The 25,430-nt window shown below is 37.9% G+C and overlaps 1 protein-coding gene across 35 annotated transcripts in view; it reads right to left on the reverse strand.

Annotated features, from left to right (window-relative positions):
* NRXN1 (neurexin 1) overlaps window positions 1-25,430 on the reverse strand; it is a gene marked incomplete at its 5' end in the record, with an annotated part of 1,024,512 nt that overhangs the window by 380,357 nt on the left and 618,725 nt on the right. For 4 of the 35 annotated variants that reach the window (XM_084235924.1, XM_084235923.1, XM_084235922.1 and 1 more), the window contains one exon: window positions 14,598-14,844. The exons of the other annotated variants lie outside the window; for them this stretch is intronic. In XM_084235924.1, coding sequence (XP_084092050.1) covers window positions 14,598-14,844 — 247 coding nt within the window. Of the gene's footprint in view, window positions 1-14,597; window positions 14,845-25,430 lie in introns of those variants that run through there. 35 annotated transcript variants of the gene reach the window in all.

The raw sequence follows: 25,430 nt of genomic DNA on the forward strand, positions 1-25,430 counted from the left end.
ATAAGGAGGTTTTCTAGGAATAGGCCTATAAACATTTTAATGTCTTTGAGTATTTATTATTGGGTATTATATTAGGTGCATAGATACAACAAAAACCATATTCCTTGTCAGCAGGAATTTAATCTGGGGAAATTACAGTGCTGATTTGAAAATGTAGGGAGATGATGCATTTTAGCATACTTTCAAAACTCATTGACAACACCAGAAACAGTTTTCCCAAGTTGGAGAGAACTCTGCTTCAGGGGCAGTGATAAACATCTTGCCAGTGGGTATCAATTTTATTCTATTATTAGTACATTCCCAAAGTGAGACTCTTTTTTTTCAACTTGTGAAGAATCAAATGATGTAATTAAGCTTTTGACAGTTATCTCCAGTGTTCTTTAATGATTCCACCTAAGTAATTGTTTTACAATAAAATAAAGATACATTAAGCTTGAGTGTTTTCCTGGATTGTAAGCAAACTTTTTTTGAGTTGTTTCAACAAAAATCAAAAGACAGTGAGCCTGTACTTTTAGCTGGAATCCTTATCTAATTTCCAAAAGACAAACTCTAATAAGCAATAACATAAAATTATTAAACCATCACACTAACATGATGTATTAAGAGCCAATCTCTAATCCTGACCATCTCACCAAACAAACTCTACTAGTATTTTTTATTTTTATTATTATCTTAAAGGGCTTCCATTCATTTTATCATTTTCTACAAACATAGCAGGTCTATAAGGACTGGGCCCTTCTCTGTGGTTCCTTTCCAGAATTCCTGCAGAATCATTAGATCCAGTCATCTCTTTGAGTTTTTAAGATCGTTACAAAAATAGACTGTCATCACCCATGTAGGAGGCAGAAGCAGCACTGGACTTTGGAGCCAGCATTGTGTTTAAGTCCTAGCTCTGCCATTTATAAAGATCTAAGTCATAACTCTTAAAGTACCCAAGCCACACTGACTCCTCACTTGCAAAAAGGAGCAAAATCTACAAAGTCCAGTTACAGGTTTCTTGTGCATACTGTGTGAGATAAAGCATAAGAGTCATTTTGTAACATTAACAGCACAATAAATATGAAAATGGAATCAAATATCTTTCAATGACCAACAGAGCACTGGTCAGTTTCCTATAGAAATTTCTAAAGAAGGAAGATCTGTTCCAATTCATTTGATAGCACACATGGGCCTCCGGTATGTAAGGAAGTGGTAGAAATGAAAAAAAAGATGGCTCTCCCCTTGCCTTCCAGCTGCTCTAGGACACTTAGAAGGCCTCCGTGAGGGGTCTGAAAGAAGCGAAGGCAGACTAGTTAAGTTTTAAAGCCTGAGGCAGATAAAATGTGATGGTTTCCTTTGGTAAAACATTAAGACAAAACCCCATCCCAAGCAGCAGGCACTTATTTATGGATAGGTTTCTGCCTTCTTGGCACTGCCAGGGCAATGATTTGCCAGCAGAGAGTGTGTCAACACCCACATCTTCGTAATAATCTAAATATCTACATTTTGTGAATGGGAAAGCTGAATAAAAGAAATTCTGTAAAAACATAAGTTTAGCTCCGAGCTTGTCTTATTGCCTCTCATTTACTCCCGTAGCTGCAGGGCTTTTAACAGGGAGGGTCTCAGGACATCCTAAAGGCAAGGGAAGGATGGGACACAGCAGTGCTTTGGGGTTTTTTGTTTGTTTATTTGTTTGTTTTTATTGTATGTGTTCCTGTCCATCACTCAAGAATGTGCTCCTCTCTGGCAGCAAACAATGAGCATCTAGATCACACAGACTTGTTTTACACCTAAGCTAAGAGTTAAGTCTTTTCTATGATGTTTTGTCTCAAGGTCAGAAAGAAGATACTCATATTTTTTGATGGGTGCACTTCTAAGCCTAATCTGTGTATACACACACACACACACACACACACAGAGTCATTCCTTTCATGACTAGATCCAATTGTATGGAATGATGAAGAGAAATTGAATTTGCAATCATTAGATGTTTGGGGGAAAAGCTACAAGTGGAATTAAGGTGGTATTTTCTGATCATGCTATTTACTATTATTAAGATGATTTAATTCCTACTTGCCATGTACCCATCTTTCAAAGTTTCTCTGAAGGCTCACCTTCTATGAAGAATTTTTTGACTCCATTGCTAGAAATGTTTCTCCAATTTCTAAACACCTATGCTACCCCAGTGCAGACTAGCAAGACATGTTGTTTGGGGAGCCTGCCTCCCAAATGCAAGCACTCCATCTGAATAATCTCCATTCTCCAAAACACTACAGAATGCATGGAAGCCTGCGGTAGGATCTCAAAGCATGTCACTTGTCCTGGAGGGGCCAAGGAAATGCTTTCTCTTAGAATACTTTTCACCATTATCTGTTATCTGGAAAATAACCTTCATTTAGGAGAAAATTTAAGCTACATGGTTTCATAGATCAAACTTGAGCTGGCACTCGCACACCACAATAAGAAAACCTTGAGGGAGAAACAATAAAGACAATAACTTTAATCTTATCACCTATATGTCTTAAAACACATCTTGCTGTGACTGAATTACTTTGATCCTAAGGACTCCTGATTGTTGATATCACCTCAAAGTAGTTCTTCACACTTTGGGGCCTTGAAATGATGGATCACTCTATAAAGTGACTCGATCCCAATTCTATTTCTATCCCAAATGCAGGCATCCATATCACATGACTAATACATATTTACTTCAAATGGGTATGGAATTTGCTTATTACTCTGCCCCCCAAAGCTTAAAAAGAATAAAAGAAGTAAATCATGAACATTTCCTTTTCAATGCTCATTTATTTTTAGAAATAGTTTAGCCATCTTTGAAAAACAGGTGATTGAATGACAGTTACTGCAAATTTCTATTTGATTTAGTATTCTAAAATGCATATGTTCTGTTTCAATGTGATTCTCTTAGCACTTGGCTATGGCATAAACATCAAAGTGGCCATAGTAAAAGAAGTAACAAGATGATTCTGGGTCAGGAAACACTATTTCTCTTACTGAAAACTCTTTTTGGCTGTAGTGCGCAGTGAGGTAAAGATGGCTTTGTATTTGCTGACATTTTCCAGACACTAACTAGACAAAAAAATGTTGGAATAATTTTCCTTAAATCTCTCTTCATAATCAATGTTCTCTTTTCCCCCACCCTATTTTATGGTGGCCTAATCTAAATGCTAAAATGTTTTTAAAGAAAACAAAATAGAAGAAAGTCTGACTTGGAGATGCACCAGTAGCTTTTGTAGTTCAACTTTGATGCAGCTTTCCTGGTTTAACTTCCACATGGACAGAGGGCATTAAGACTGGTTTTCTCCAAAATTTTCTCTTTTGGATGAATCAAGTGCCAGCAAAGGATCTTAATTTCAAAGCATTGTCTTAAAGTGTCTACCAATTCAATATCCAGCATGATAAGAAGACAATCTGTTTTAAAAGACTCTAAGAATAGTAGTTTTATAACTAACTTGAGTCCTTTCTGGTATTTTCCTTAATGTAGTCCAGAGCATAACAGACTTGCTGTTGGAGAGAGGTTAATCTGTCACTTGAAGGGTCCACTTATCAGGTCCTGTGCCAGATGGTAACATGAATGTTAGTCTTCACACTAACCCTCCAGAATAGTTATTACAGGTCCCATTCTACACTTGCAAAACTGAGTCTCAGAGAGTTTTAAAAACTTGCTCAAGATCACTCATAATTAGAGCTAAAAGAGAAATCAAAAGAGTAACCCTTTGCCTTACTAGGGAGTTCCAAGAAATCCTGTGGTATTAATATAAGTGGAATGAATACAATGCCAGTAGATAAAATGAGATGAAATTTCTGGTGTTGCATTGGAGAAACAAAATAATTTTAAAGAAAAATATACCTAAGATACTCAAACCTCAAAGCATTTACCATTCCTTTCTGCATGTGGCTCCAACTTAGAGTCTAAGTTGAAGTGAGTAGAAGATACACTCCAATCCCTTATGTGTCATATATGCCATGAATATATAACAAGCACAATTCTTCAAGGATTCCTAATTAATAAACCATAATTAAAATTAGGATAAATATTCAAAGTAGTTTATTAATTGTCAGTCCCGTCTCTATATCCTGTCTTCAGAACTATACAATTTCATTTAACCATTTACAGAGCGATTCCTTTCATCTCATGAGAATATAATCACATCATCAGACACATAGCAACTGTTCCCTTTTAATTGTAAATCATGGCTGCACTTGCAAATTAGTCTATTATCACAGCAGATCTATCAATTTGGTGGGGAATGTATTAGCAGACAAGAATGAAAGAAGTTAATAAACATTAATAAGCATCTTAAATCAATCACTCCTTTACTCTTGATGTGGTGGTGGATACCAAGATTAATAAGTCAGTCAAAACAAATAAAGTGATGAGGAAGGGAGACACTGGAAGGCCTCCCGATGCCTTGCGTAGTTAAGAAGCATGATACTTAAAAATAAATTAGAAGATAGGATGAGATGCTAAACCTTCAGTGAAATGACCTGCTGGAAATTAAACAAAGTAAATCCAGATAGCCACCCCCCCTCCTTAGTTGGTCCCTTGTGGATGCTGGTAATAAAAGCTGGAGGAGAAAACAAAATTCTCAGTCAAGATAAATTATATTTGTTGGCAGCATCATGTAAAACTTAAGGGCACAGACTTCCTAGTGAGCCTGCTAGGCTTTAAATCCAGGCCCCACACATTTTAGTTTTGTAACCACATCAATTTCTTAACCTCAGGGTGCCTTAATATCCCTATGTGTAGAAAGGGAAATTAATGCTAAAAGTGCCAAAAGAAAATACAAACCAGGGAAAAAGCCTCTGCCTCAGTTAGCTGTAACTGTAATCTTTAGAAGACTGTTGTGTCCCTCAGATCATTAACCTATTAACTCCCCTAAAAGGCCACAGGCAAACCTTCAGCATTCCCCACTGAGCATTCTGTGGGCAGATGAATCATGGAGACATGACCCAGACCATCCTCTTTGCCTGTGTGAGCGCAACTTCTAGAGACAACTGTGGGAACACCAAGAATCATGCTGATCAGCCAAAATTCAGTTTCTTTATCTGTATAAAACCCCCTGAACCCTGAGAATGGACATGGCTTCTCTAGATTATCAGCCCACCATCTCCCCAGAAATATCAGTTTTCTAAATAAAACTTGCTCTCCTAATGCCACTCTTGTCTCTCGTCTTGGGTTCAGAATGGTGGGTGGCTGGGGAGGGGAAAAAGATAATACTCCCCACATCGCAGAGTTGAGTGGACTAAATGAGTTGCTATGTTGTTAAGAACATAGAACAGTAACTGATACAGAATAAGCACTAAGTGGTTGTTTAGTAAATAAATGGTTTAATTGGCCATTTACTTCCATAATACATAGCCTCCTTCTTTCTCAGCACAGCCTTTTTACTGGGAAGCATTAGGATAGTAAACCACCCCTATGATATTTAAGTCAATTCCTTACTATATGTCAAGGGTTTAATTAATTTCCTGTGTGGTGATAATGAATTATTTCATTATTTATTGAAAAGCAGAAGCAGAATTTCGTGTTTAAAAATAAGATAACTAAGGCAAAATTTTATTGCTGGCAAGTACAAACAGACTGCTATATATTTAGTCATTACAAAGGCATCCAGACTATAAATACCCCTGTATAATACTAAAGCACAAATCTTTGGAATAAAGATAGCTATGAGAATCTCAATAGCAGTATTCTACCTTTGATTGTGGTATGGGTTGTCTATAGTAGAATCAAAAACTCTATTATCTCAATTAAGACAAGTCCCAAAGAAAAGAAAGAGGGAGAAAAGCAAATACATCATTTGCATACTTAACAGCATGGCCAATTAACCACTTTGCTGACAGAGATTAATTTAATATTCATCTTATACCAGCATATGTTAATACTTTGACAGTAAACATGAAAAATGACTGATACAGCACATTGTAATTTTTAAAACGTTAAGTGGACTTCTATAACTTAGAGTGTTGAGGAAAGTTTTGTCATTTTACAAAGATGTAATTTAGAAAATGGTCAATTTTTAATGAGTATTTAAGTTTAAACAGTTTGAAATGGAAAGATTTTCTGAAACCAATAAGAAATATAAAATAAGCAGGCTACTATTAAATAATGCCCTGCAAAAGAAAAAAGTTCAGTTTTTATAGGAAAATATTCAGGAGGTATTTAAGCTAATACCTAATTCCTAATGCCTCAGGAAGACAGTTCAGTTTTTATAGGAAAATATTCCCAGAGGTATTTAAGCTCATCATGTCCAGTATTATTTCTCTATACCATATTGCAATATATTTGATAAATGAAAAGGATAACTACATATAAAATGGCATAGACATGAAATAGAAAATTTATCAGATTGACAAAGGCAAAATCTTGAGGGGGAAGTTCGTCAGGAAAGCTATACTTCTTAAATTATACTTCTTTAAAACAGCCTGCTGAGGCTCAAATAGAAGTGCTGGTTGAACAATATCAGACCACCAGGACACTGAGTCCCATATCTGCCCTGAATATACTTCTTAGGACAGCATCACACTCCCTCATAGTGATGTGCTTCATAATTAGTACTTTGTAATTATGTACACTTTAGACAACTTGGTTTTAATGTAAAATTAGAGATTTCAGAAACCAAAATAATCTCAATTTCATGAAGCACCAAAAATATCACCTCTCTTTAGCAGCTCTGAATTCTGTCATTATCTAGAAAAATATGCCATGATGACCAGATGGTAACTAATAGCCAAGACAGGTTGAACCACATAAATAATTACGTGTACCAATGTTAGTCCAATGACAACCTAGATAATCAAAACAACTCTGCAGAAGTGATGTCCAAGTCAGTAAATGTCACCGCCTTGTATTTTAGCACACATTGAAACCATTTACTTAAGTTTTTTTTTTTCCTAGTGGATAATTTTCAGAACCATACGATAATAATTTATGCCATCAATTTAGTTATATGAAAATACCAAATTATATATATGAATATAAATCCATAAACTTGCTTTTGAAAAAAAAATGTAGGTCATATTATATAATACCTTTAAAATGGATAGTCCATAGCCAACAAGGGTCTAACACTTGGAATTTCACAATAGAAATGACTACAAGATTCACGGAAGCTTCATGTAAAACTTAATCACCACATACCATATATTTTGAAAAGTACATTGGAGCAATTTTTCCATACTACCTCAGATTCAATTAACAAGTCCCACATATATTAAGTTCACACATGTACACAGCAGGTTCTTCTTATCTGGTGTATACTTGGTGATTAAAAGGAAGATTTTCCTGGAATCATCATCTTTTAGTTATGACATGTTTTATTGTAGTGTTCTTATTTGATTAATAACATTATTTGTCACTACCTGAGTATAATGCTGCAAATTGATTTTGTAAATGACCCTCATTTATCGATTCATCCCCATCTTACCACTTATTTTGCTGCTAAGTATCAAAATGTAATATTAAATAAAATTCCTTCCACTAAAATGCAATGGAGATATAAATTTTACATCCATTTTAACTTGAAATATTAATAACTATATGAGTCAGCCACATTTGAGGGGCAGTTAATTTTATTTCTAATGAAGAAAAAAATAAGAATTGAATCAGAAAATGGCAATACTGGAATACAGGTCAGGTCTTCTAAATGTAAATGCAGTATTCTTTTTCAAACTCTTCTTATCATATTGTAGGGGAAAAGCAAAAGTACTGTGGTTACTTACAAATTGAGTGACCCTGGCAAAAGCATCACCTCTCTATATCTGTTTCCTTATCAGCAAAATGGTGACCATAAGTCCTGCCAAGGTTATGACGATGATGATTAAATGAGACATTTTACCTGAGCGGCGCTATGGAAATACGTACTTAAAAAATACCTATATTTTACTAAGTTCAGTAAAAAGCTTCAGAGAATTCATTGTTATGTGATCAACACTACAAAAACAACTACATTTTGTGAGAGAATAGGTATTTCAAAAAGCTGTTACCAAGTTCTATGTGAAGAGATATTCTATACCGCATGTAAACCAAAAATAGACTGGGAAGAAAGACCAAGTGAAGGAAGAAGACGCTTCTGGAAGAACATTCCTTAGGATTACAGTTGAGAGGCAAGTATTAGTCAAGTACCATGAGCCTGATCCCCACATGGTTCCTATGCTTCTGAGTAAGCCACCTCTAAGGAATGATGAGGACATCTGGATTGCTTAAGGAACCTGAATACAGTCTTTGCAAAAATATCTCCATAGATTCTTACTACTAAAGGCATCTTAGAATTCAAAGGTGGAAGTGATTTTTTGTCCAGTTCAAAAAGAAAAAGCTTATGAAAGGCTAAGCAATCTAAAAAGGCATGTTCAACATCATTATTGGGATTGTTACCATCTTAAAACACCAACAGTGTCATTCATTAAAAAGAGGGACATGATGGAGTCTAAATGAGACACTAACAGCTGACTAGGGTGATGAACAACAAAGCAAATATAATTTTCTCTAGATGAACCAATTTATTTGACCTATTCTTTTCTCAGAGACCAGGGTTCTAACTTCAGGTAATCATCTAAAAAGAACTGTCGGTTATACAGTGCTCAGGTCCAAGTGTGGATGAATTTGAACATCCCCTCGCCATTATTATAGCACAAGCTTCCTGCAAGAATATTCTAAATGAGGAGGAAAATGTGTTACAAGATATGGATTCTACCTCCCATTCTGCTACTAACTTGCCCTGACTCTATGAGTCCAGTCCACTTGAATTATTAGGAGCTATTACTTCACATGGACAAATGAGAGGAATGTGCTTATCATACTTGAAGCTAGAAGAAAACTGATGTTCAAAGCTATAGCTGAATTTCAGAAGTCACACAGCTAATAACTGGATCAATTGGAACTAGAACTCAGATCTTGGAATTTCAAGGATGTTTGTCCCACTATGTGTATCTTCTTTCTGAACTCTTTTCTTATTTTTAAAAATTTTATTTTATTATCCAACAAACTTTTAAGATGTCTATCCTCCAAACACATTTTTAGTGTACAACACAGTAATGTTAACCACAGGCACAATGTTGTAAATCAGATCTTGAGATCTTATTCATTTTGTATAATTGAAATTTTATGTTCCTTGATTAGCACTTCCCATTTCTTCTTTTCTATGGTCCCTGGCAAACAATGATTCCATAAATTAGACTATTTGTTTGTAAATACTGCATTTTCTTTATCCATTCAATCAATTACAATGATATTACAATATCACCTCACACCTATTAGGATGACTATTATTAAAAAGACAGTAATGTGGAGAAATTAGAACACATGAAACTGTTAGAATGCAAAATGGTGCAGTGAATATGGAAAAGAGTATAAAAAGTTCCTTGGAACATTCAAGACAGAACTACTAAATGATTCAGTAATCCCACTTGTCAGTATTTACCTAACAAAATTGAAATCAGAACTTTAAAGAGGTATTAGTAGTCCCGTGTTCTTTGTAGCATTCCTCAGAATAGCTAAGATTAGGAAGCAACCTAAATGCTTAATTAAAAAAAAAAAAAAAAAAAAGAACTCTTAAAGGGGACCTATTATTGTCTGAACACTTATCAAATTAATGGTCTCATTTACTCTTCACTGAAATGTAACTTATTATATTTTCATTTTATAGATTGAAAAAACAATCTAGTGAGGATAAGTAGCTTAGCAAATTTACAAAATGCTACTGAGTGACAGTGGCTAAATTTTACATAGCTTTGATTCTGAAAATTATATTCACAAGATCAAGCTGCCAAAATTATTCACACATTTGTGTGAAGTTAAATCAGTGAATCCCCATCTGAAATACATTAGTGAAACAAGCATTATCTCTATTTGAAAAATAAAATACTTTATATGTTTTGTTAAAGCAAATATCTGCAGCAACTTGGTGGAAAGCAATTGTTCAAGGAACGCTTTTTAGAGCATTAAGATTAAAGGACAACATAAAGTGATGTAGATAAAATTCACTATTTTCACGTTTTCATTAGATCACTCATGTTGAGTCTTAGATGATAGCCACATATAAGAGACATTATGATTTTTGCATTTATGTATTGAGGTTATCTGTTTTTAAAAATAAGGGTATTTTTGCTTGTACAAAGATTAACTCTGTCCAATAATAACTTGGATTTTTAGAACCAAACTGCAAACTTTTTCAATGGTCATGCTTTTATTATCTAGGCTTTTCCTTTTTCACTTCTATTTCTAAGGTACCTGGTATACAAACATGAAACATGAACATAGCAATCTCTTATTATATATTTACCTACTGCATGAATTGACAATCTAAGAAATAAATACATTAACATTGTGGGCAATCAAGAATTGTCCTAGTCTTGTGTTACTTGGATCATGATTGAGTCAAAGATTTTCCCAGAAATATTAACTGGTCATCATGAGTAGTATAGCATTGCAACGATGTACATTTTTGTCTAAGAAGCCAAAGTAAGAAAGAAGGGTGTGATACTTATAGCTAAAAATTTCCTTTGTTACATATATTGTTACCAAAAATTCTAAATTTTTCTTCAATGCCATAAAGACTATTACAAAAGGTTTTACTAATTTGCTTGGTTGCCAAACAAAACAGAAAAATGAAAGAAAAACAAAAGCCATTTCAGATGAATCAAAGAAGCAATCTGTGGGAAACCAGTGAGGTGCCTTCAGCCTCTCTTGCAGTATGCATTATTGTTTATACGTGTTGGAAGCAAAAGGCTAGTCCCTGGTCTTTGAAAGAGATAAACCATTAACCCACATGGAGGACCCTCTCAGTTCAACTTCAAAACCTCTGAGCTCATGGCTTTGGGTTACAAAGTCTTGATCCTAATTCCTTTTTGACTCTATAAGCGACTTGTCTCCAATTTTGGGTGCATCTATGGCATGCCTCCCTACTCCTACAAGAAAAATGATATTCAAACTCCCTCCAAAACCTACCACTCCTCCTAGAAGTTTAATGTTTCCCAAAGTGTCTGAGAAAGAGAAACATTATAAATTCAAGATATAATTATTATCCTTATATAACAGCATTGGGCTACTTCAATTACAAACCACACTTTTAAAATCTGTTAACATTCCCTTCTGGGAAAGCCCTTTTGCCCTTTAATAGTATAAGCTAATCACGGCAGTATAATTTCCGGAGCTCATATTTGTGGGATGAGAATGGCCGGCACTGGTGTGCTCAGTCTTTGATGGTTTTCTCCTTCCTTTATCTCCTGAAATTACTGAGAGGATCTAAGCTCATTTTTGAAAGTATGCAGAGGTACTTAGGAAAGCCAGGAGCAGAGAGGGGGACCTGAGCATTGCACTGACATCATTCTATGCTCAGCAAATACGGCACACCACTGAAGCAATACTAACTAAACACACAGGTCTGTTCTGAACTATTGCTGGGTTAAGTAGTACTCTTAATTACAAGCAGAGTGCTTTTTATCATTTACAGTCACATAGTTCTCCGTTTATTTAACTAGGAATAATATAATTTTTCTATGGTGGTATTTTCATCATTCATATTTTTAAGTACATGCAAAATAAAATGGAATTCTGCAGTGATCTCAAAACCTGCTTCTCATATGCATTAAAAAAATCCTCATAATCTCAGCAACTGGGTCAGCTTGCACAAGGATGCTCAGGGTAGCCATGAGCGCTTTCAGCACCCTGCAATCCTTGTAAGTGACACCTCATAATAGTGCAAATGAAGCATGGCATGATGAGAAAATGAAGAAGAATGAACCTGGATAGTCAGCCCAGCAGTTTTCAAAACACAGAGGGTAGACTCAATTTTATCCCCTAAAATACACCAAATGATGTTTCTTCTACACATTCAAGCATATACATGCTTTCTCTATTATAGGAAAAAATGTCATTTGATTCCAGAAATACTAATACAATCAAACAGGCTGACATATTTGTTCATCTGCATATGTATTTTGCAATGGTCTCAAATTTTGAATTAAGCCTCATTTACACCTGCCTTGGTTTTCTGCTAGGAATTTATCATATTGTCATTCATTTTGTGCTTTTTCTTCACCCTCATCTATTAGGCTCAAAGATTATTTCCTGTGAGTCCTTTGTCTAATTAGCTGAATATTCAGGGAGTTTATTGACCCAACAAATTCAACATCATCTCTTTCTTATTAGGTTTCTTTTAAGTCATCACCCTGCCTACCCAGCTCTCAACACTTCTGCATCTCCACCTCACTCATCTCTCTCCATCCCCCACCAACAGAGGTTTATTTCACCCTTCATATGCCTTGATTGTTCTCTAGGCAAGAATTAATTCCCTCTTTTGAAGGGCGGGACCAGGGAGGAAGTTAAAAATGTCACACCTGGTTTTTATTTGGTGGAGGTTGGCTATGGGCAGGGAAGTTTGCTCCTCTAATTAAAAAGACAAAAATAATCTGAAAGCATTCCCCCAAAGAGTGTGTGTGAGGAGGTTGAGGAGAGTTTAAAAATAAACAAATATGGCTATACAATAGACCCTTCGAAGGAAAGAAAAAAGTTCTCTGACCGGAGAGAATAATATCTACAGAGCCTCACACACAATGTTTCCCACTATCTTTCTGTCCATTTGCTTTTCCAGGGATAGATAGACCTGCTTTTTCATTCACTTACTGAGACAATCACTGTATTCTGGAGGGAAAGAAATGTTTGTGGAGACCAGCAGACGGCGCCTGACTGGGGTAGAAGCTGCAGTGGTAAGGGAAAGGAGTGTAGACTCTGCGGCAGGGTCCCTTTGTGCTGTAGCCTCTTATCCCCAGGTGCTCTCCCCATTCAGCCACCTCATCCCTCCGGAGAGAGACAGAGCCAAAGAAAAAGAGAAGTTGATATGCATATGAGGTTGTTAGCCCAATGCTTCTTACTGGTGCAATTGTTAGCCCAATGATTCTTACTGGTGCAATTAGGTACCTGAGCCCCTTGCACGCTCCCACCTTGCTCCTCACAACCAAGATCTGTCTACCTCTCCTGCATCCTGGCTAGCCTCCTCCCCTGACTCACAGTTCTGCACAAAGGCAATGCAGTGGGAGAGAACTGCACCCAGGTAAAGGGAGCAACAGCTCCTAGAATACTGTGAGCAAGAGGTGAGAGCAACAGTAACTCCTTATTGTTTCAGTGGCATCTAACCTCTTAACTGAAAAGTGCCTGTTTGGGGAATCACTGCTGCCTCCAACCTACCTACTCTTACTGGAGAGAATCCCTCAGAGGGGACTGGAGGGAAGGGAAGGGGTTCTTGGGGTCCACAGTAAGATGCATCTATTTTACTCCAAAAAGGAGATGTGTTCTCTGTTCACTTAGGTTAGGTTATACCTCCTCATGTCTAAGCAGAATTGTCCTCGGGCAGACAACCAGCCCCCGGGGAAGGAGGTCACCCTGGTTATAACCAGCAGTTGTTTAGGGGAATGAAACTACCTAGGGAGAGGAGCAAAGCATCCAAACTGCACCCAGCCTGGAAGAGGAAGTGGTCCTTCCAGGAAAGGAGAAACTGAGAAGGTCCACAAGTTTTACACTGCCTTTTTAAAGTATCAGGGATTTTACACTAAAAATCAGGAAAGATTGGGGATGGGGAAAAACCCAAAACAGTTTGATGTTTTATTTATTAGCAGTCCAGGGAATCTGAAATAGGCATTTACCTGAAGATGAGAGGAACCTGGTCTGACATTGTTAGCCACTCTGGAAAGAAACCTGTCAACCAACACTTTTCTCCACACTCTGTTCTTTACAAAGGAAACTGGGGTGAGAACAGCTTCTCTCTGCTCTAACTTATCCTCCTCCAGGCAGTCCTCCTGGTTTATCTCAGCCAGCACCTGCCAACCCCGGGGAGGAACTAAACTCTGAGGAAGGGGGAAACAGCGTCACCTTTAGGCTTCTCAGATAAATGGGTTTGTGTAGCTAAACTTCTCTCTATTCCATTTAGAAAGCAACTCAGCCCAATCACCAAGAAAAATAAGTGCATCTACATGCAAAGTGGGGAAAAGCCAGCATGAAAGAGGATGCCTTGTTACCCTTCCATCTTCCAGGATTAAGAGAAGAGGTGGGGACAAAAAGGACCTGGCCTCCTGTAGAGTCCTGGATGGCCCGCTTCACTGTCCCCGCAGTCTGGACACACTTTGAAGGAATGCGTGGCCTGGAACCTCTCCTCCTCCCAGGCCAGGGAAAACGGGCAGAAGGTGGGGCAGCACACACAGCACAGACAAAAGGTTCTGCAGAGCCCTCATCTCGCAGGTCCCCAGGCTGAGGGAGGCGCCCCATCCGGCCACGCCGAGTGACCTTCTGGCTAGTAACGCCCCCCTCCCGTGGGACCCCGGCGCCCGGCCAGGAGTGGTCCTTTCATAGGTGCCCACCTCTCTCCACCGGCTACCGGACACGGACCGCCCCTCCCACCCCTCACCACAAACCCCCCAAGCCGCGAAGCCTACCCCATCCCCTTTCTATTGTCTTCAAAGGGATAAGTGGCTCCCACCAAACACACCCAAATGCACCTCCCTTTCTCGCGCTCCCCTTTCTCTGAGCCTTAAGGCCGAGAAGCGAGCGCAGGGCTGAGAGAGGGGAGGTAGGGAGGAACCCCGAGAACTTGGCATCGCAGACCCACCGTGTCCGCCTCGCAAGGATGCCGGTGACCTGTAGATTGCAATAGGCACTGAATGATGCTTGCTGCTGCCATGGAAATGGTGGATGTGGTGCGCTCCCAAACTGGACGCCCCCCAAGCCACTCCTAGGAGGCCGCTGAGGGTGAGCGGGACTATCCACAGCAGGGCCAGGCGCCCCCCTGCGCCGCCGCTGCAGCCGCCCCCGGGCGAGCCCAGCTCGGCGCAGCACCGGAGCATTCTCTGGTACATGGCCGGGCGCCCGGCGAGGGGCAGCCGCCGCGGGAGGCAAAGTTTGAGGCACCCGGAGCAGAGAGGGCGCTGGGGAGCGGGCGGCGCGGGGTGGGCTGCGGGGCCGGCCGCCTCACCGCGCCAGGACACCCATTCTCTCTCTCCTTCGAACAGTGTTCTCGGGGTCCTGGAGTCCGCCGTGCCTTGCACCCCAAAGAATCCGAAACATAGCCGAGGCGAATGCAGCTGATGGGGGGCTTGTCCGGAAAAGCAGCACCAGGGAACAGCAAGCACGGAGCGGGCGGCTGCTCCCCGATTTCCAGGGCTCCAGGTTCTCCAGAGATACTCCCAAAGAGTTTCGGGGGAGAGTGCGTGCCAGGGGTGGGGAGCGGGGAAAATGTTTAAAGCTCCTCCCGGAGGGTCTTCACTTCTACATGACAGCCGTCCACCGAGAATCCACTAGGTAAATCCATTTAGCATTGTGTGTAGGGACTGGGGAGGCCACTTCGCCGGCCCAACCTCCTTTCAAGGGAGCAGCAGACCCCATGGAATCGAGGTGCCCCTTCCCTCCATTCAGCCCCGGCCGGCTCGCCCGCTCGCGCCAGCCTCCCCCGGGCAGCGCGCAGAGCAGCGGCGCGCATCGCCTGCTCCCGAGGCAATCTCCGCGCCCGCCGCCTCCTGACACTTACGCCCGGTGAGGGGTTCAGAGGGAAGAGTGCACCCCTAGGAAGAAAGCGGGATCCAACAGGGGAAGGAGACGGAGGGAAAGAAGCGGCAGACGAAGGAATGGGAAGAAAGGGGGAGAGAAAGAAAAAGAAAAAAAAAAAAAGAAAAGAAAAGAAAAGAAAAGAAAAAGAAAAACCACACACGCTGGCGAAGCGAGGGGCTCTATGCAAATCTGCAGTCTCCAAACAGCAAATCACTGAAGCTCGGATGCAATGCAGAGGACGAGCCTATGTAACGAGGGAGGCTGGTCTAGCTTCCCACAAAAATCACCCTGCTTTCCTTCTCTCATGCATTCTCCACACATCAAAAGGACACGTGTATGCCTTTGCGGGGAACACCTAAAAAGCAACTCTCCCTCCTCTGCCAGGTGATCCCTCCGTCTGAATTACAATGGCAAATGACACCCTTCCCCAACCCCTACGGTTTAGATGTAACCAGTGTCTTGAGAGCTCTTAACAGGGAAAGAAATCCCGCTCTCTTTATTGGACCAAACTTGTTCTGCCAGGTGTTCAAACCCAATCTGCTAATATGGCTTGACACCATCTACTCAAGTATCAGTTTTGATGATCTGTTAATTACAGATATTACTCATCACCAAGAGTCCTCATTCCCACTACAATATCCTTCCTCACCTAGGGCTGTGAAAGTGCAGGGAATTGAAACCACGGAGAGAAGAAATGTTGAGTGAATTAGGTAGCCGAGTAAGAGGCAGAAAAAGAGGAAATGAAAGAAAGGAGACCTGTGGAGGAGGAAGGCAGAAGAAACAGTATGAATAGGATGGCTTGTATTTCAGTCAAACACACAGGGATATTTAAGAAGACCCATGTATCTACAGACACCTTGCGCAGGTGACCTCTTTAAAGGGGTGAAGTTCTGCTTCCTCCCATCCTGTCTCGTAAGGAAAGTAGCATCAGAAAACAAAAATTTCTAAATCCACAGGGAAAAAAAGGGATAAGAGGACACTTATGTTCTGTTGGTGAAACACAGCATCTTTACCAAAGTTAAGCATCCTTAATGAAAGACCAGCAAAACCAACACACACCTAAGAGTAAAAGCCTAAAACAGCAAGTAAACTTGAAAAGGAGGACCACAATCCTTAGAAGCTGGGAGTGAAGACTGGGGACTATGATTAAAACACACCCACTGTTTTCCAAAAGATGATAAAAACTTTGGCATTTCTGGTGACTGGGCATTTAAAAAAAATGTTTGTCTCTATTTAAAGACAAAGGAAAATAACTCTGAATAGGTACTACTTTAGATAGGCTCCTTCTTGTCTATATAATCTCTTATTTCAATACATATAAAGTAATTTTAGAAGGATCTGATTCAAATCAGCCACTCATCTAACTGGTCATTTAGATTTGTTTGCTGCTTCCCATATCAGAAGTGATATATTCCCAATGACTCCTGCCTATTTGAAGAGTCAACCCTGGGATTCTGCTGGTCATGATGTAAAGTGTTTCCAGGAATCATCAAATCAAATCTCTAGTAATCCAACATTTACATTCCTGCCCAAAGTACTTCACTAATTGAAATGACTGAGCCATGCAAAAGGAGGTACTTTTATCTTATCACACCTTTCCACAGCTGTTCAGGAACTCAAAGAACCTAAATCCAGTAACTACTACCACATACTGTTTCTGCCCTAATCCCTCAGCCACCTCTGCTTCACATTGTTATTTGGGTGTAGGGGGGATATTTATTTTATTTTACTAGTCAAGGATTATGAATATTCATTGTTTTAAATATCAAGTTAGTTTCAAAAGGAAATAAAAGGAAATTATCCTCACAGTGTGGTTTTAGGACTCTGGTTCATAATCTGAAGTTGACATTTGATAGTGTTAGTATAGATAAGTACTGTATCAGGAAGGAGAAACTCACACTGCATTCTTGGCACTGCCACTTACTGGTTATGTCACATTAGTTACTTAGCTCTCCCGGAGGATCCATGACTTCCTTTATAAAATAGTCATGTTCCTATCTTTCCTAACAATCCCACAGAGCAGGAAGGATATAATGCAATATTTAATGTGAAGGTGCTTTAAATATATCAAATATATATCTCCACAATTAAGACATCATGCCTTTCCTACCATATAGGTCTTATTCTTGCTGATTATGCTGCATACCTCATTCAGTTTCCTTCTGTTTATCAGAAATTAGAGCACTGCATTGTTCTCCAATATTCTCCTATCTGGTGTTGACCTGTGCTTCCCTCTGCAACTACATGGTAGATTCCTAAAAGAGAGAGGAGTCAAATTTTCATTTGTACTCCCTCTAGTGCTCAGTATAGGTGAATTGTAAGTTAGTCTTAGTACATACAGTCAATTCTCATTTTTCTCAGTAGTTACAGTCTATAAAGTCACCATGAATACTGAATTAGCAAATGCAGAACCATTGCTCTTAGGTGTTAGTTTCCTGTAAGACTCTGGTAACAATATTTTCATCAATGGAGATATGTGTGTGTGTGTGTGTGTTTGTGTGTATAAAACAGGTGAGCATATAAATGTTTAAAGACATTTAATATATATTGTTGATTCATTAATACTGAACTCAAGACTAACAGTGCTATAACTTATGCCTGACTGAAACTAAGCTAACATACCTATTTTCTCCCTTAACACATATCATAGCCTTTGTGTATTTAGAAATGGTAGACAATAGTTCACCAGGGCCAGTTTAAATAGCAAAATCACCAAAAGGCACAGATATACATAAAAGCATGTGGTATTAAATAGCCCACAAGAAGCACATTGGTTTATAGCATGCAGGCTGATATAAGAAGGCGGTCCTTTTTTTGCCTTGTTTGTCCTCAACTGGAAACATAGGTATTGAGGACTCAAAATTATTGTTACTGTTTCCGCTAGATCATTATACTGCCATTGGTATTGATTCTGATGTGATAAATTAATTTTCATGAGGAGATAAATTCATATTTGCAAATAACAAGGAGTGACTATTTGTTATTCTCTTGATGATTAGGAAAGGGTGGTGCTAGGACTTTGGAGAGTGATTTGTATAAATTAAAGTCAAACAAATAGAATAAGACAGAAGATTCTGATGAACCTTCCTAAGAATGTGCAATGAAAAAGGGGCTCCCTTATCTGTCTTTTACTTGGGCCTTGGGAGATAAAGGAAGGGTATGGAAAGGATTTCCCAGAAATCTCAGTTTTACTGGAGTCTCAAGAGCTGAAGAGGAAATATTTATGTCTGACTCAAAAGAAATTATAGTTTCAGTGTTTCAAGCCGATGTTGAGGGCAGCTACGTAGTACCTGAGAGGCTCTAGGGTCCAGGCTATGAAACTAATGCTGGAATTTTTGTTAAAAATTGTTGTAATTAGATGGAATGAAGAGCAATTCTCAGTGCAGATAGTGGAGAAAAGTCCTGTGAGCAAGCGCATGCCTAATTTGGATGAAGCAAACAAAGCCTGTGCTTACTTCTTTTTAAAAAAAAAAAAATATTTATTTTTATGCATACAAGAACTGGGGTGTAAGCCAGGGGTGCAGGGGGTGAGAGGATTCACCAGAGAAAGTGGGGAGCAGAACAGGCAGATGTACTGAAATAAACCGCTGACGGGAGCAGCAGGCTAAAGAGGAGAGGTCTGCTGTGCCATGTGGTTAGCTCCCTGGCCAGCAGGGGATCAAACTGCAGTGGCTGGGAGTAGCTTGATAGCGCTCTTTGACCCCTGTACCATCATTATACTGTGCTTAATACTTTATGTTGGCTTAGCCTGTTAATCTTGGGCTTGGAATTATATTATCTAAAGGAAACTGAGGCAGCATCTGACAAATTGCCCTTCTGTAAATGAAGAATGTGTTGGAGGAAATGTGTGTTCTGTCTGTGATTTATTCTTAAATATTTTAGCACAGACTACTTGGTAGAAATGTGGTGTTAATGTTCTCTAATCCAGAAGAGTCAATTGCCTTCATTGAGAATTTGTGCTCCAACATCTCAACCAGAATTAAAAGGCCAGAGGTAGCTTCTAGAAGCCTTGAGCTATCATCACTTTGGGTCAAGATGTGGCTTTACTCATGAGTTATAATGTATGTTCAAAACAAATTATCAATTGTGAAATAAATGATTAGTCAACTTATATAATGGAGAATAGGGATAGGTTCTTTTTGGTGAAATCATTAATATTCAAGTTATGTGTATCTTTAATTTTCTATTTTATAGACATACTCTGCTTCTATTTGAGTGAATCTAATAGAATTTTCACTGTTTATGGTAATAAATTGTTCCATAATAATAGTTATAAGAAATAAAACAGTTGGGCCTCCCCAGTGGCACAGCGGTTGAGCACTGGGCTGCGAAGCTGCCCGCAGCCTCTGCAGCTCCGGTTCAATCCCCGACCACCAGCGAGGGTCCCACATGGCACGCAGACCTCTCCTGCAGTGCCCGCTGCTTCCCTCAGCAATGTATTTCATCAGTCTGCCTGTTCTGCTCTCCGCTCTGGCTCTGGTGAATTCTCTCACCCTCCTGCACTTCTGACTGTACCCAGTGCTTGTATAAATAAATAAATCTTAAAAAAAAAAGAAATAAAACAGTTGTAAGTGGCGCAATTCTGAGACTGAAACATAGTAGCTCAAAATTATTTTGAGCTAATCACAAAGCCTATGACATAGGTACTGTTATTGATCCCTAACAGATCTTTGTTACTTAATTCTGAAAGATCATGAACTAGATGTTGCCACTGAAATACTATCATATTTGTTTCCAGAAAATCTTTTTTGCAAGACATTTCTCAGGCAACTAAAACAACCAAGTGCTGAAAGTTCATCAAGCTTCCAGAACAATTTATAACATTTTTTACCTATTTATTAAAAAATGCCTGTTTCTATATCAGAAGTTGAGAAGAAGCAGACCTCTCCTGTCTCTCCCACTGCTTCTCTCAGCAGTGTATTTCGTCAGTCTGCCTGTTCTTTCCCTGCTCTGTCTCTGGTGTATCTTCTCACCGCCCCCCAACCCCGTGCATCTGGCCTATACCCCGGTTCTTGTATAAATAAATAAATCTTAAAAAAAAAATAAGTTGGTTTGCATCTTTCATTCATTATGACTTATACTTCTGGGAACTCCTGGGAATTTTTTTTTTTATATTCCATAAACAACCCTTCTGTTTCAAAACACAGGATGTTGTCAGACACTTTGAATCTTTTTATGTTTTTCTTAAACTTAATTGGAAATTCTTTAGTAGTAAACTTTCTAAATAGAAAACAGACACTGAAAGCAGAAGAAGGAAAGTGTATTAAAACCCACAGGCAAGGCCAGTCTTTTAAAAATTAAAAATGAGCATGCCATTCTTACAGTTTGCGTTTCTGCTGGCCTCAGCACAAAGTAAAGGCAAGCAGACCCTACATAGACATCTGCATGATTTCTCAGTTGGGACTGAGAGAAAATAAAGTCTAAAGTCTTGGACAGAAGAATTTCAGAAGAGGGTGTTGTCTGTGAAGTTGTAAAGTTAAACCTCTGATCCTGATAACTTGCTAAGCTATTCCAGGTTCTTTGGTGTATTTTTTTTTGTTTGTTTGTTTGTTTGTTTGCTTTTTTTAATGCCAGGTTCTTAAGTATAGATCAGATAGATCTATACTTAGAAAAGATCGCTATAGAAGAGTAAGCTACTGAGAGAGGGATGGGGGAGGGGGGAGGAGAAGAAGGTGGGGGGAGGAGGTGTGGAGATACTGAAAAAAGATGAAAAGAAGAAAGGAACTACCAGGGAAAATCATCCCTGGAGATTCTGAGTGCAACATCTTTATTCAGATAATGAACTTGAGTCCCATAGAAATAATAATGTTACCAAAAAGTCAGGTTTATATATGAAATGTTTGCTTCTCTGGAAATACACTTTCGTCCCACATGACCCTACATGATACTCAGTTCACTCAAATTAAATTAAAGTCTGCATGCTCAGCTTGATTTGGGCAATATTAAGAGATTTATTCTATCAAGGTTAGTAGTTGTGTATAAGACTGAAATATCTTATGGCCTCTATCTTTCCTTTTGCCCTATTTAATAAAAATTTCATTTATGACATCCTATATATATTTTTTTATTTCAACAATAAATCAATCTGGATTTTTCTATAAACTATATCTTTAAATATTGCTTGGGCACAACCAATCATAGTTAGTTCTTTCCAACACTGTAATATTGTATGTAGTTATTTCAACCAACTTGTGTTGCTGACAAACTCTTCACAGGTTCATGCTCTTTTGATTTCAATGTGTTCATAATGTAGTGGGAGAACATGTGGCTTGAGTTTCAGTCCATGAGTTTGAAACTGAGTCCATCATTATTATTCTTGTGACATGGGGTCTAATGATTTCTTACCCCATTTCCCTCATCTGTAAACGTATTACAATACTCTATGTAATAGACTTGGAAGAGTTTCTAAAATATTTGCAACACTAATAATATGTTATTATCATTTACACATGTGCATATTTTAGATAGTTACTACATACATAATTATGATGAGCTTTTTATTATTTTAATAACTCATTTATTCATGATTTATTAATGATTTTTGAATTATCATATTCCAATCTCTCCAACAAGCCATAGACTATGTTATAGTATACTGTAATTTTGTAATGTAATATATAATATGCTGATATTTATATAAAACACTCTAATTATAGTTAATATAGTCAATAATTTCTTAAGTTGGTATATTTTTCTCTAAATTTGTAGTGTTCAAACTTTAATGTGCCTATAACCACTGGAAGGGCTTATTAAATCACAGATTGCTTTACTTTTGTTTCTCTTGATCCTCTTGTAGAGGAGCCTGATAATTTGCATTTCTAACAAGTTCCCAAGTAATGCTCATACTGCTGGCACAGGGGAACCAGATTTGCAGAACCATTGTTCTGTCTGAATGTCAAAGTTTATGACACAGCTTTTATTCACCAACACAGGGAGAGCTTCTAATGAAGTTCCTTACCAATGACTTCACCTCCTTAAAATTGTACTATAGACATAAACAATAGTGCTGTTTCCAGATGTCTTCTTCAATGCATTAATTAAAGACTTCAAGATATTTACCAGATAAACATACATGTCCTTATCTGACACCATAGCATGTAGCTATAAATTCCATTTATTCTGCTCAGAGGGGAAAAAATCTACTTTCTCTCCAATGTTTTATATTTGAGCTTATCTTCAGTTAGCCTGGCCAGAACTAGAAGCAGAACCTGAGACACTATACTAGGCTCAATTCTGACTATCCTACCATATGAGCCATGTGACCTCATGTGGATTAGTCAAACTCAGTCTTCCCATTTATAAATGAGGTTAATAATTATAGGTTCCTTGTGAGGAACAAATCAATTGACAGCTGTAAAACATTTAGAATAGTACCTGATACATAGTTTATATTTGTTACTATTAATTTATCTATTTGTTTATTTAATGGATTATTCTTTCCTTTTCTCTTAAGGTATAGAGAAGATAACCAAGAATTAATGAGAATGCTTGATTCCATATAAAACCTTATGACAGTCATTCATAATCAACCACCACTAAAAAAAAAAAAAAAAATAAGAAAAGGAAAGAGAAAAAAATACATGAATACTGATCCAGGTCCTGACATACCTATCAATTCTCTAGTCTGACCAGTGTCAGCTATAGGAAATATCTGCACCAAAAACTGACAATCTGGGATCTGTTGACCTATATTCACTGGCACATTATTTCATATCTATCTCTCACAACAGAAGAAAGAAACATGGGTGGAACTGGTATTGGAAGGACACCTATAAGGCAAATTAGATATATAAGCTAAGACATAAATTACAAATTCCCTAGTAAATGCAGACATTAAATTCAGGAACTAGAAATCATACACATACCATGAGTTCATTTTGCTAAATGCCCAAACACATAGAGCATAAACCAATTCGATCTATCTTTATGAATATATGTTCTGGAGTATACATTGCCATTGGAATGCACTGAAAGGAATTTAATGAGGCAATTCAATTTAATCTCTAAATAGGTTTATCTGGGCTCTATAATTTAATCCTCATCCAATTCAGGGCAAATATATTAGATTACATATTTTGCAAAGTGATATTTTAATGTTAGCATTATAGTTAAATTGGTGTGATTATCCCACTACAAAGATCTGTTTTTCAGGTAAAGTTAAACTCTTTACCATGGCATATTAAGTCTTTCAAAATCGGACTGCATACTGCCTCTCTTGCCTTATCTTGAACTTCTTGGCTTCCCCCATAAACAACCTAGGCTCCACCTACATGAATTTTCTTCCTAAACACACTGCACATATTTTTTCTTCTTTGTTTGTGTTCTCATTATTCCCTCTATAAAAAATAATCTTTTCTCCTTCCTCCCTCCCTCTCTTAATACCTTTTCAAGTATTCTACCAAAATTTAACACATATACCTCTTTTGGAAAATTTTCTAATTTGCTGCCAGTTACTTGCTACTTCTCAAGTATAGACTATTACAAATACTTAAAAAAAAATACCCAGAACATATGTAATAATATATACACATTATTATTGTGGATTAATAAATTATCAAAGTAACTGGTTAAGTCTATCTCTATGTTTAGGAATATTAAGTAACTGAAACCAACATACTAAGAAAAACACTCTCCTCAATTTATCTTTGTAGGTTTTGGGTTGGCTCTGTTATTGTCTAAAATATGTGCGTAATTTAGGTAAAACTTTAATTTGAATGCTAAATAAATTGGTCATGAAGAATTTTGAAATGTTTTCATATTCCCCTACTCATGCTCTAAACAGATGTCTTTCTTTCCCATAATATAAAGGAAAAAAATAATACCACTAACCAAAGATGCTTGTTGCCACGTTGAACTGCAGAGTACCCATTTATAACTGACTTATAAATCCCTGAAAATAGGGTTTTATAATAGAAATTCTGGCACCATTTTAACTATAGCCATTCAAATAATATGACTGAAACAAAATTTATAATCTAATATATTTTTTTCTGGGATGGATGAGTGAAGATTAAGCTATAGATATTAGAAAAATTTTCAGTTGCTCAACTCAAATTTTGTAACAATCCCACACAATTCAACTCTCCTAGAATATTTATTTCAAAATAAGTATAAGCTCCAAGACATTTATTCTTAAAAGATAGATTACATATTTTTGATACTTGTATAAGAAATGCATGACCTCTGAGGCATTTCAAAAAATCATTAATCAGTGTGTGTGTGTGTGTTTTTAACTGTCTTCTTTTTCTTTTATGAAAGAATTACTGTCCCTCAGATTGTTCTCTGTTCTGTTTCTGAGATGATTCCCCCAGAGAACTGTGTGTTTATCTTGACAGGTGTTAGTAGATCTGTAGACCTCTGTGGAATTGTTCCTGGTTGTGTTAAGATACAGTAGAAAAAAGTATGTCTGCAAACTAATAAACTTACCTTATTGCATTCTAAATAAAATAAACCGCACAGTGAGTGGAATTAATCTACTAATGTCTTCCTAATGAGGCTTTCATTAGACATATGGTGTGGTTTTCAATATTTAACACAGGATAGATATTAAAAGTAAGCATGTCTGATGATTTTTTAAATGCATACCTGATGGTTGCCTTGTATATTATTTTCAAATGAACTAGTTTACCCTAGTTGCTTTAGGTACCTAATCAAAGAGATGCATGAAACATTTCTAGACATAAGGGAATATTTTATGTGGAGAGAAGAAATAAATATCTCATCTACCATTGTCCTTAAATAATTAAAACTAGATTTGCAGTTCTAATTTTTAAGGTAGGAGAAAGCTTTTAATTATCTGTGCAATGTAAATTTCACTCATTAATAACATTTAGCAGTCAAATATGGAGGATGGAACTGCTTTAGTCCAATTCACAGTGCTTTGCTTTAAAATAATGCT

Source organism: Talpa europaea (assembly GCF_964194135.1).
Source record: "Talpa europaea genome assembly, chromosome: 6".
Taxonomy (NCBI): domain Eukaryota; kingdom Metazoa; phylum Chordata; class Mammalia; order Eulipotyphla; family Talpidae; genus Talpa; species Talpa europaea.